Source organism: Prionailurus bengalensis, chromosome B1 (genome assembly GCF_016509475.1).
Source record: "Prionailurus bengalensis isolate Pbe53 chromosome B1, Fcat_Pben_1.1_paternal_pri, whole genome shotgun sequence".
Lineage (NCBI taxonomy): Eukaryota > Metazoa > Chordata > Mammalia > Carnivora > Felidae > Prionailurus > Prionailurus bengalensis.
In genome coordinates this window covers 105074645-105086770 of record NC_057344.1, presented here as the reverse complement: position 1 = coordinate 105086770, position 12126 = coordinate 105074645, and the positions used below count along the sequence as shown (strand labels likewise).

Genomic DNA, 12126 nt, shown 5'->3' with positions numbered 1-12126 from the left:
AAAAAAAATTTTTTTTTCAACGTTTATTTATTTTTGGGACAGAGAGAGACAGAGCATGAACGGGGGAGGGGCAGAGAGAGAGGGAGACACAGAATCGGAAACAGGCTACAGGCTCTGAGCCATCAGCCCAGAGCCTGACGCGGGGCTCGAACTCACGTACCGCAAGATCGTGACCTGGCTGAAGTCGGACGCTTAACTGACTGCGCCACCCAGGCGCCCCTCTCCCTCTATTTTTAATAGCTTTGGCTTTTATATATCAATGATGCTAGTTTATTAGAAATATTTATGACAATTACACTGTCTTGGTGGATTTTAAGTTTAATAAATTTCAAAGTGACCCTTTACAGTATGTTTTTACCTTAAATTTGACTTTGTCTGATATTATTATTGTCATCTCTATTCAAATTTTTCCCATTTTGTGTAAAATGCGTTCTTACAAATGACATATACCTCATATCTTCCAGAAATTCCCTCACTATTTCTAGTCCAGTAAAGGTAATCTTCTGTTTTCTAGTGCTACTATAAAGTTTTTCTTGCTATTTTTGCAATAATTTCTTAAAACTATAATCCTTTGATTTATTTATTTTTATTTTATATATTTTCACTTTTATAATTCTAATTTATACATTCTTAGTTTAATTTTTTTCTCATTTTCTTCCAATTATTACTGTCCCTACAGTCTCATTGCCTGGAACTTATTATAACTAAGCATAATTTACAATTCTGTGAGAAAAAAACCAGATAACTTTAAGCATTATAGGCAATGTGTACCATGGATGACACTGCACAGTTTCATTATACTTGCATTGGGAAAATCCTAGCAAATATTTTTATAAGCAAATGAGAAGTTAGTGATATGGCCAAATGGTAACACTTCATCTGAAAAATAAAGTGAAGCAGTGTCAAATTTAAACATATAATTTTAGAATAGTTATCTATGCCTTAGAATCAAATTGCAACACAGACATGAGCAGAGGGTTAGGGTAGCAATCAGTTTAGAACACACATTCAGTTAAGAAATACAGTTGACCCTTGAACAGCATGGATTGGAATGGTGAGGTCCACTTATATGTGCATTTTTTTTGATAAATACAGTACAGAACTGTACTTTCTCTGTACAGAAAAGTACAGTTTTTTCTCTGTAATTTCCTTACTTTCTCTGTACAGAACTGTACTTTCTCTGTATTTTCTCTTTCTTATGATTTTCTTAATACATTTTCTTTTCCCTAGCTTACTTTATTGTAAGAATACAGTATATAAAACCTATAATAAATAAAATATGTGTTAATCAGCTGTTTTTGTTACTGGGGAGACTTCCGGTCAACAGTAGGCTATTAGTAGTTAACTTTGGTGGGATTTAAAAGTCATACATGGATTTTAGACTGCATGGGAGGGGGTGTCAGTCCCCCCTAATTCCCTTGAAGAATCAACTGTACATATTTCCCATACTTCACAATCAAGAATGTGTAATATAACGCTACAATTTTTGTTATATTTTTCATTAACAAAGAGATAAAAATGTAAGTTATTTAAAGTGAAGATGTTCTAAACATTTTTTTGGGGGGGGGGAATGGGAATGGGATTAATTTCTTCAAAATCTGTCCTGAAATGGGCATGGAAAATAGCAGTAAGAATTCCTGGTAAATATGATTTGGGAAAAAGGCATATTTAGCCTAATAAATAGGGGAAATAACTGGTTAAAATAAATGAATATTGAATGAGAAAAATATTTCCTTAATAGCACTGGAAGCAAAACTCTAGAAACACTATTAGCCAGAGCACTAAGAAAACATTTGATATGAAACAATGCCTCAGGGAATACAACAGGCCTCACACTGGTCTAATGTCTATAATTTCATCTAAATGTCAGTAACAGAAAAATATGAGGGGGAAGGAAGATTACAAAAAACACATGGTCCTGTCTGCCTTTCCGCATGAAACTCTATGGGGATTCTCTATTAGAATTACATAATAGAGGAATCTGGCCTGTGATATGCAAGAAAAATTATCTACAGCCATGACATTTTCCATGCCACATCTGTGGGCACAAAACACAGGCAAGAATTCAAATTTTCTGTTTTGTCACACTTTTAAGCAGCAGGGAGCACTGGAAATGTTCCTTCTCTTTCTTGGAATCAACTTGAGCCTCCACCAAAACCCCCATTTTTTTCTTTCTTTTTATTAATAGGGAATTTTTCCTCTCCAAAGATAACATTTGCTTGCTTTTGGCTCTGTTATCAAGTAGGGTGACACAAAATGTATGCCAAGTCTGATCATTTCAACTGGTATTTTTGATTTTTTTTTTTTTTTTTTTGCTCACTTGAAGGAAACGTGACAGGATCACAGAATGTGAACAGATCTGAAAGGTTCAACTCGGCAGAGGTGAATAATGTGCTCATGTTTTAAATGGTTACAGGAAGAGTGGAGCCAAATGGATGCTGAGTCCCCTCCCCACCTGGGGCTGTTTGCACTTCACTGAACCAGCTCACATTTGTGTCAAGTGATGACAAAGCCTGATGGAGAACTTCCTGCAGCTACTCCCCATTCCCAATTATTATTCCAAAGAGATGCTGCTGAGGAAAAGCAAAGATCTGACCTGATGTAGCAAGTTGCCACTCAGTCCTCATTATGAAAACTTGCTAGTAAATAATGCATCCCTTCTGGAATTTCACTTCACATTTGCAAAGGTCAGAGGCAGCTTATATCAAAAAGCATTCTTTTAAAAAAGCGTAATATTTACCATGTAGTTTTCACCTTGCGCTCCCGACCAAATAAATTTTTTATAATATAACATTTACTTGGTATCATATTGTAAGGCACCCTTGTCAGTTTCCTTATTGCTTATGTTAGCAAACTCATGGATGATAATCTTGAAAAGAAAATTCCCATACTATGTATTCAGCAGCCTCTACTTTTCTCTCTGAGATCTGTGAAGAGTGCAGGTGACCAAACAGCTCCGCTGGGAGTCCCCAGGCTGGTTTCTAGAGACTTTACTAGGCAAGTCACACCACAGTCAGGATATGACTCCTGGCCTTGTAGCCTTAGAAACTAGATTACCATGACTGAAGACAGAGCCATTTCTCTGGGGGTAGAGGCACTGTAACTAAGTTCACAAGACTGATATCTAACAGCAGAATATTCACGTACAGCAAGAAACAGATCTGTCCCAGGGAATAGGAGTATGTGCACCTGCAACTCCAGGCCATTGCCTCAAGTCCAATTCACTGATTTATAACTAGAAACAGCTGTCAGAGCCATCCATATATTTTTGAGTATATGAATAATGCATTCTCCTCCTATGAGTTAAGCTACCTTGGGAAAAAAATAATCAGAACAAGGGAAGTCTGATTGGTGGGATGCTTCATAGTATCCCCTGGTGTATCTGTCTCGCAAGAAGGATGTGCACCAGCAAAGGCACTGGAATCACTGATGGCTACAATCTGCTACATCCACTGCCCCCTAAGTGATGGCCTCGCCACTTGGTCAGAATACTCTACCCAGACTGACACAACTTACTACATCCATCTGCACTTGAGGGACAAAAATTCCCTGACTGCTGGACAGAATCTGGATAGGTATTTGTCTTTTTTTTTTTCTATTTTCATTAATAATACCTCTCCTCCCCCATCTTTCTGATACCCTCTTTCAATAAAATTATAGTTAAGTCTTGCAACCTAGAAACTATTCAGACTTTTACTTTAAGGTAAATTGACATTTCTAAGCCTTACTTCATTAGGCTTTTGATTTAAAAGGTTAGCCTTTAGAAAGCCTTCATATTTCCTTTATTTCCAAGTTCTTGGGACAATGTTAACAGTTCAGACTATTTTCACGTGTCAATCATGCACGGCTGACATAGAAAACCTCATATTTTCCGTACTACTCTTAATATAACTTGTAATGCCAAGAAATAAAAGTGTCAATAATAGGAAACATCATTCCATTTTGTTCTGAGGATGCATTCTTCCAGCATTCCTGAAGTAGACATTTTTCTATAATCTTAGAATGTAAGCTCCCTGAGGGCAGGGATTTCCACATTGCTTGCTGATTTATTCCAGATCACTAGAACAGCAGAGTGCTCAATAAATATTTTTGAACAAATGAATACCTTCTAAACTCTAAACCACATATTTAACAGAAAATCAGAGCCATGAAGTGATAGCTAAAACAACACACATTATTGACCTAATGTTTCTCAGTCTACAAACTTCCAACACATCATTTTTCAACAAATATTCTGTTGAAATAGCATTATAATAATTACAAAAATATGTTACAGTTAAGATATTTAACAATGTCTATCAACATTTATCAATGTAAAATTATTTCAAACGTCTTTCATTATTCCAATTTTTATCTTTTTTCACACATTTTATTTCTTAAATTTACACTTGAAGGAAAAAAGCTTCTGGAAATACATTTTTTCTTTAATAAGTCCAGAGTATGGGTTAGTAAAAGGCTTTACCTATCACTTTATTCTTCTTTCCATTTTTTATAGGCGTACAAAGCAAACTTCTAATGAACTGTTGACTTACGCTTCCTGTGTTTTCATTCTAAACAAAAACAAAAATAAAACAGGTACAAATTATGAAGAGACTGATTTGCCCATTAGGTGTTATGTAAACTATACTGGACATCTAAAACCACTAATATATTCATCTTTTATTAGCTTGAGATAACATCAGAGTGCAGAAAATGTACAAATAACAATGAAGTTCACGTAAATGCAATATAAACCAATTAGTCTTTACATTATTAAAAGTAATAAATATCCTGTATTTCTTTTTTCTCATTGTAAACTTTCCAAGCAACTTACGGTAATATTAAGCAAATATTTATGCAGTTATTTACTATACTGGTGTAGCGGATGTCTCAATAACTTAACAAGGTGGGCAGAATCCAAAAAGCACTACACTATCTGGGATACCAATGCTACAAACTTGTGTTTCTTTAGGACTGCCACTGTTTCTATTGCCCATATTGGGTCTTCTAGATTTGCAAATAACAAAATCAAGGCAGCTGCCTCAAAGTGCAATGATTTTCCAGAGACAGAAAACATGACAATTTAAAGTTTTCAGTGTCTGAGATCCTACTGATCTTTGTAGCTTTGCTGTCAAAGAAAATATACTCATTTCTCCACGGAGCTGCTCACTGCAGTAGATTACCAGCTATATAAGTTTGAGCCAAATGGAACTTAATTTTTTAGGATAAACTCAAGAACTATAGCAACATTATCTAAGGAATGTCACTGACATTAAGTAGGTAATAAATTGCCTCAAAATTAGTTGATAGTTCATTATTACACATTAAAAAATTGATCCAAGTAGAGGGAAAAATATGTGAGTACAGCTAACCATCCCTTAAGAGATGTTATGAACTATTTTATTTTCCTTCAGCAGATCACTCTGAAAGAGCCAGTTCTAAGACCTTCAGCTGAAGAGTCCTTGTAAGTGTGGATCTGATGGGAAAACAGTGTTCGAGCTCCAAGTTTAAAACTGGTTTACTTACTGTCCAGGGAAATCTTTTGTCTTTACTGACATCTGGGATATTAAGTGGTTCCATAGTATTTTTTACATACTGAGCATACATGTAATTGATTCTGTTTGCATCACGCTCCCTGTGGAAATAACAGATATGAGTTCTTTCCGTGAAGTGAAAAAACATGGGTAAAACAGAGTTAAATAAATGATAAGAGATCTACACTAGTCTTAAATTATAGGGTAAAGTGTATGTCTTAATTGGAAATGCACCTTAAAAGTGATGATTCACAACTTAGGTGGTTATTACAATTTAAATGTTTTGAAAAGACAAAGACCCATTATTATTCAGATTTCTAAAACAAGTTTTAAAATGTCATAAGTAGTGCTATTACCACCGTTAAATAGGCAGGTTGATTTTTGGGCCATTTATGTAAAATCCATACAAATTTTCTTGCATGTCTTATTTTTTCATCAGCTTATAGAATGACTGAGGTCCAGTCCCTGTCTGTTCTACTTCCTCAGTTATTTGCTTTATCCACCCCCATAATCGTTCACACATTTCAAACCAAGGGGAAAATCAAACATGCCTGAAAGAATTTTATTAAGTTTTTCTCTCTTCCTTTTTTTCTGCTTTGAGATATTTTATGATACTGTTTTAAATTAAAATTTATCTTCTTCAAAAAATTTTCTGAAAGTATAGTTGACACACAATGTTAACATTCCTTTCAGGTGTACAACACGGGATTCAGCAATTCTTTTTTTTTTTTTAACTTTTTTCAAATATTTACTTACTTTTGAGAGAGAGAGTGCAAGCAAGGGAGAGGCAGAGAGAGAGAGAGAGACACACACACACAGAATCCAAAGGAGGCCCCAGGCTCTGAGATGTCATTACAGAACACAATGTGGGGCTTGACCTCATGAACTGCAAGATCAACCTGAGCCGAAGTTGGATGTTCAACTGACTGAGCCACCCAGGTGCCCCAGGATTCAGCAATTCTGTATGTTATGCTGTGTACCACAAGTGTAGCTCCCATCTGTCACCACACAGGTGGTTTTACAATACCATGGACCATATTCCCTAGGCTGTGCCCTTCATCCCCATGACTTACTCATTCCATAACTGGAAGCCTGTACCTCCTACCCCTTCACCTCTTTTGCCCATCCCCCCGCATCCCTTCTTTCCCCTCTCTTTCACTCTAGGTTAGACTTGTGTGGAGGTCCACAGCTCTCCTAGCTCTGTCCCCTTTTAGCCTCACGGGGAGTTTCCCTAATAAATTTCCTGCACATTTAATCTAGTCTTGGCATTTGCTTCTTGGAGAACTTGGGCTAACTGTGACATCCACTGCTTTTTGCACAGTGAGTATCAATGGATGTATATGAATAAATTATTGAGAAGACAGGAACATGGAGCTTGGACACAGTGAGAAATGTATGTGCTTTAGAACTAAATGCGAATCACAGGCTATACAAGTCAAAGACAGAAAACTCCATCACAGAGACATGGAAACAACAGCTAACACTGACTTGGTACTTAACGCGTGCCAAAAATTTTCTGAAGCATTTGTGTATATTATCTCATCTAGTCCTGACTATAATCCCGCTATCAGTATCCCCATTTTACAGATGAAGAAACTGAGGCTTTGAGGGGTTAAATCATTTACAAAAAGCCCTACAGCTAGTAAAAGATGGAACTTAAATTTCAGTCAGACTTCAGAGTGTATGCTCTTCATCTACTTAGTATCCACAGGTTTTTAAATTGTAAAAACTGGGGCGCCTGGGTGGCGCAGTCGGTTAAGCGTCTGACTTCAGCCAGGTCACGATCTCGCGGTCCGGGAGTTCGAGCCCCGCATCGGGCTCTGGGCTGATGGCTCAGAGCCTGGAGCCTGTTTCCGATTCTGTGTCTCCCTCTCTCTCTGCCCCTCCCCCGTTCATGCTCTGTCTCTATCTGTCCCAAAAATAAATAAACGTTGAAAAAAAAAATTAAAAAAAAAAAATTGTAAAAACCTTTTTACTACTTTTTATAGTGTTACTGTATTTACTATAATTCTGTTTTCTAATACAAAAATCAATAACAAGTATTAACTAGTATATATATTCCAAGAAAGTGAGCTTAAAGAATTAATTCTATCCATTTTTCATTTTATGATAAAAATGTGCATTTATAAATTAACATCAAGTTAACTAACAATGAGACTATAGCACTAAAATATCATTTTTTCCCTTCTAATTGGATGGCTCTTATGAAACGAAGCACAGAAACTCCAAAACCTCCCACCACCTGGAGACGAGCTTCCCTTCCAAAACTCTTAGGCAACCCAACTCACAACAGCTTTACTGTGCTTTATCTCACTGATGATGTGATTCTAATAATTATGTATAATGTTAACCCTGGATATTTATTTTCATTTTACACTTAACATTTCAAAACTGTCTTCAATGTGTTATTCTAATTTATAAAAGATAATTAGTAGGTTGGTTGGACAAATACTAAGTCATGCTTTTCAACTGAAATGAATGCCTAAAAGAACGATTTGCTTACAGCTGACATCATAAAATTGCCTAGCATTTCATCTCATGGGAGAGAGTTTGGATTGGCAAAGTGTTTAAGACTGAGAATTGGAGAGTCCTGCATTCTATCAATAAACAACTTTAGAAACATAATGAAGAGTCTGCTGGTGAGTGTCAATATTGGTTTAGTCCTTTTTCAAAATGCTGAAGTCACTACACATCATTTCTAATTCAGAGGTTTGGCAAAATTAGGCCTAATATCTAATTTTTATAAAAATAAAGACGAGTTGTATCACCAAAAGGCCTTTTACTGTATCATTAATTAAAGGCTAACTTTATTTTTTTGAGAGAGAGAGATTGCATGGAAGCGGGAAAGGGCAAAGGGAGAGGGAGAGAAAGAATGTCAGGCTCCACACCCAGCATGGAGACCAACGTGGGGCTCGATCTCACAACAGCAAAATCCTGACCTGAGCTGAAATCGAGAGTCTGACGCCTAACCGACTGAGCCACCCAGGCACCGCTAAAAGGCTAACTTTAAGTGTTTAGCTGACATAAGGCATCAGTGAATACTTTCAAATGCTATACAATTAGTTAATGAATCAGTTAAAATGATCCATGAAATTACTCTCTTTTAAGGTAATCACACTGACCTATTTATTTATCCTTTATAGAATATCTTTATACTAAGACTATCTTGGAATGATGACAAAAATAAATGGAAAAATGCCTTCCATTTTGCCTACAGAGAGGGAACACACTATTCAAAATAAATCAAATAAATAAGACTACACTTTTTTAAAATGCATATTTACCAGTAGAGGTCACTATCATACCAAATCACTGGGGTTGTTGAGCTTTCATTAGAAATTAGAGGACCAGGCTGAATTTGTAATAAAAATCAAAATGCCAATACATAAAATGTGATTATACAGACATATGCTGCTGTACATATATTCAAAGGTAAATGTATATAACTCATCATTTTATGCTCTTTTTTATTTTACTCTTTTTTTATTCAAGTATAATTCACATAGAGTGTTATATTAGTTTCAGGTGTACAATACAGTGATTCAAAAATTCTATATGCTTCTCAGTGCTCATCAAGATAAGTGAACTCTTTTTAATTTTTTTTTTAAACGTTTATTTATTTTTGAGACAGAGAGAGACAGAGCATGAACGGGGGAGGGTCAGAGAGAGGGAGACACAGAATCTGAAACAGGCTCCAGGTTCTGAACTGTCAGCCCAGAGCCCGACGCGGGGCTTGAACTCATGGACTGCGAGATCATGACCTGACCCGAAGTCGGCTGTTCAACCGACTGAGCCACCCAGGCGCCCCATGAACTCTTTAAAAAAAAAAACAAACAAAACTTTTATTTTGAGAGAGAGAGAGGGATAGAGAGAATCCCAAGCAGGCCCTGCACTGTCAGCACAGAGCCCAATGCGGGCTCGCACTCACCAGCTGTGAGATCAAGACCTGAGCCAAAATCAAGGGTTGGACACTTAACTGACTCAGCGACCCACACGCCCCAAGATAAATGAACTCTTAATCCCCTTTATCTATTTCACCCACCTCCCCTCTGGCAACCACCAGTTTGTTTTCTGTATTAAAAAGTCTATTTTCTGGTTTGTCTCTTTGTTTGTTTTTTTAAATTCCACATATGGTCATTATATCATTTATGTCATTTTCATATCATTTATATCATATCATTTCATCATTTTATAGTGTTAATATAAAGTATCATACCTATGGATATATGTAAATACATTAAATGTATGTCTATATTTGCATATATAGCAATTCATTATGCAATCTGAAAAGTAAAAGAATCAAATATTTACATGTGTTTTATCTGGAAGCTTTCTAAAGCATTCTTTATAAAAAGCAGCAAAGAGGCACCTGGGTGGCTCAGTCAGTTGGTTAAGTGTCCAACTTCAGCTCAGGTCATGATCTCGCAGTTCGTGAGTTTGAGCCCCACGTCGGGCTCTGTACCGAAGGCTTGGAGCCCGGGGCCTGCTTCAGATTCTGTGTGTGTCTCTCTCTCTGTCCCTCCCCTACTTGTGCTCTGTCTCTCTCTCTCTTTCTCTCTCAAAAATAAACATTAAAAAAAATTTTTTAAAGCAACAAAAATGTCATAGCATCATAAAACCAAAATTATATTAATGCTCTTCCTAAGAATAAGAAACTTCATAACTGATCCAGGCAGTAGATACCAGCACTTATTAAAAGGGAAACACACAATACTCACCAAGACATAGGCTTATTATCACACATTCAGAAAGGACCCAAAAGTTACTAAAACAATGTCAAATATGCCAGAAAATATAATGGTGCACAGAGGGGCTTAGGAAAAGAATACACATGGTAATAGGATATAAACTTGTCATGACCAGCAATGTCAAGAGGGAAGTGAAGGTCAGTTTTATCTTTGTGAACCAAAAACTCCAGGTAGCTGAAAAATCTCAGGTAGAGAGTGATACCATGGTTTATCTACTTTGACTACGCACTCCAGGCCCAAGTTAGCAATAAACGTTTAAGTCAGTTGTACCTTCTGAATCAGATGAATTCCCCAAATGCCCCCAAGTTACATCTGACCCTTTGCGAATTCCTCGAATTGTTTTAATGAGAGAAAAGGTCTTTCATTGTATCACAGTGTTAAAAGTAATAGTCTAGAACTAATCAGTTTTGATATACATATAATCACTTAACCAACTAAACTTTAAGTCACCATGGTCAAAGGTGTCTCCATCTTGATGAGGGAAGACATAAGAGCATAGGAAACGTGGAGAGCACGAGGGGCAGAAGAGAATAAAAGACAGGTCTTCAGACCTACCAGGGGTCAGTCGTAACAGGGGTTGAACAGAACCAGGCTGTGCACTGAAGTACTCTGTTCTTGAAGACAGCTGTAAACTCAGGCAATTCTGCTTTACATGATCTACAGAGATCTTCCATTTCCAATTTTTTTATTGCATTTATTACAACAAATGTTTTTATTGTAAACATTTTCTTCTAATTTTAATGAACTTTTTGAAAAATACAAAAAAGTTGAAAATAAAATGAATATCCTACTCTGGATTCCACAATTCATAATGTTTGCCACATTTGTTTTATCTACGTATGTATGTGTGAATATATTTACTTGTTTAAATGTATTAAATTTAGATATAGTTACTTATTTATCTTTGAGCCATTTTAAAGGAAGGTACAGACATTCTAATACCTCATCCTTAAATACACCAGAATGAATCTTACAAAAATAAAAAGTTTCCTGCTAACCCCAATATCTTCCTAATTCCAAAGAAAAGTAACGATTATTCCCCCCATCAACATCTACAATCCAATCCACATTCAGATTTCCAATTTTTCTCAAAAACTTTTTTTTGATAGTTGTTTTAATCAAAATAACCAAAATTCATGCATTGCATTTGGCTATCACGTCCAAGATAGTACTTCCCTCCATTTTGTTCAATGACACTGACTTTTTGAAGAGACCAGGCCAGTTATCTTACAGAATGTTCTATAGTTTAGATTTGCACAGAGGTTATCTTCAAAGGACTCATGGTCACTGAAGCTAATAGCACTTTTACTAATAACAATTTTACTTTTACTGATAGCAATACCATTCACTACATGAAATAATCTCTAATAGGTTAACTGTAGTAAAAAATATCAAATATCAAATAGTAAAGTTTTAGTATCATATAGTAAAGTTAGGACAATGTTCTATTTCCATGATCATATGAAGCTTTTATATATAACATCAACAATTAGGGATAAAATAACATTGAGAAATTTGAGATAAGTTATTTAAGGGGGTGAAATAATTTGAAACAAATGAACAATGAAAACTGTGATAAATAACACTATACCTAAGAATTCCAGTCACTTTACCCTGCAGACTTGTATTCCTCAGAATAGCCTATCACTTAAGCAAAAAACACCAGTTTTTTACTAAGGATGGAAAAGGGAATCTGAGAAAGAACATTTGGTAGTTTATTCTAAGTCCTTATCAAAATTCTTCAAAAAGCACAAATAAAATTGGGGCAATGATATCTCTAACCTCAATCTTATAAATATTTTCTATTATCCAAGTGATAACCACAACAAAAAATTAATACAAATTTTTAAATTACAGAAAATATG

The 12126-nt window shown here is 35.8% G+C and overlaps 1 protein-coding gene across 6 annotated transcripts in view; it reads right to left on the bottom strand.

Moving 5' to 3' along the window:
* Positions 1-12126, bottom strand: part of PDE5A (phosphodiesterase 5A) — a 142647-nt gene that overhangs the window by 66521 nt on the left and 64000 nt on the right. For all 6 annotated transcript variants that reach the window (XM_043569467.1, XM_043569437.1, XM_043569486.1 and 3 more), the window contains exons 8-9: positions 5506-5614; positions 4463-4550 (exon numbers count right to left, since the gene is read on the bottom strand). In XM_043569467.1, the coding sequence (XP_043425402.1) occupies positions 4463-4550; positions 5506-5614 (197 nt within the window). The remainder of the gene's footprint in view (positions 1-4462; positions 4551-5505; positions 5615-12126) is intronic.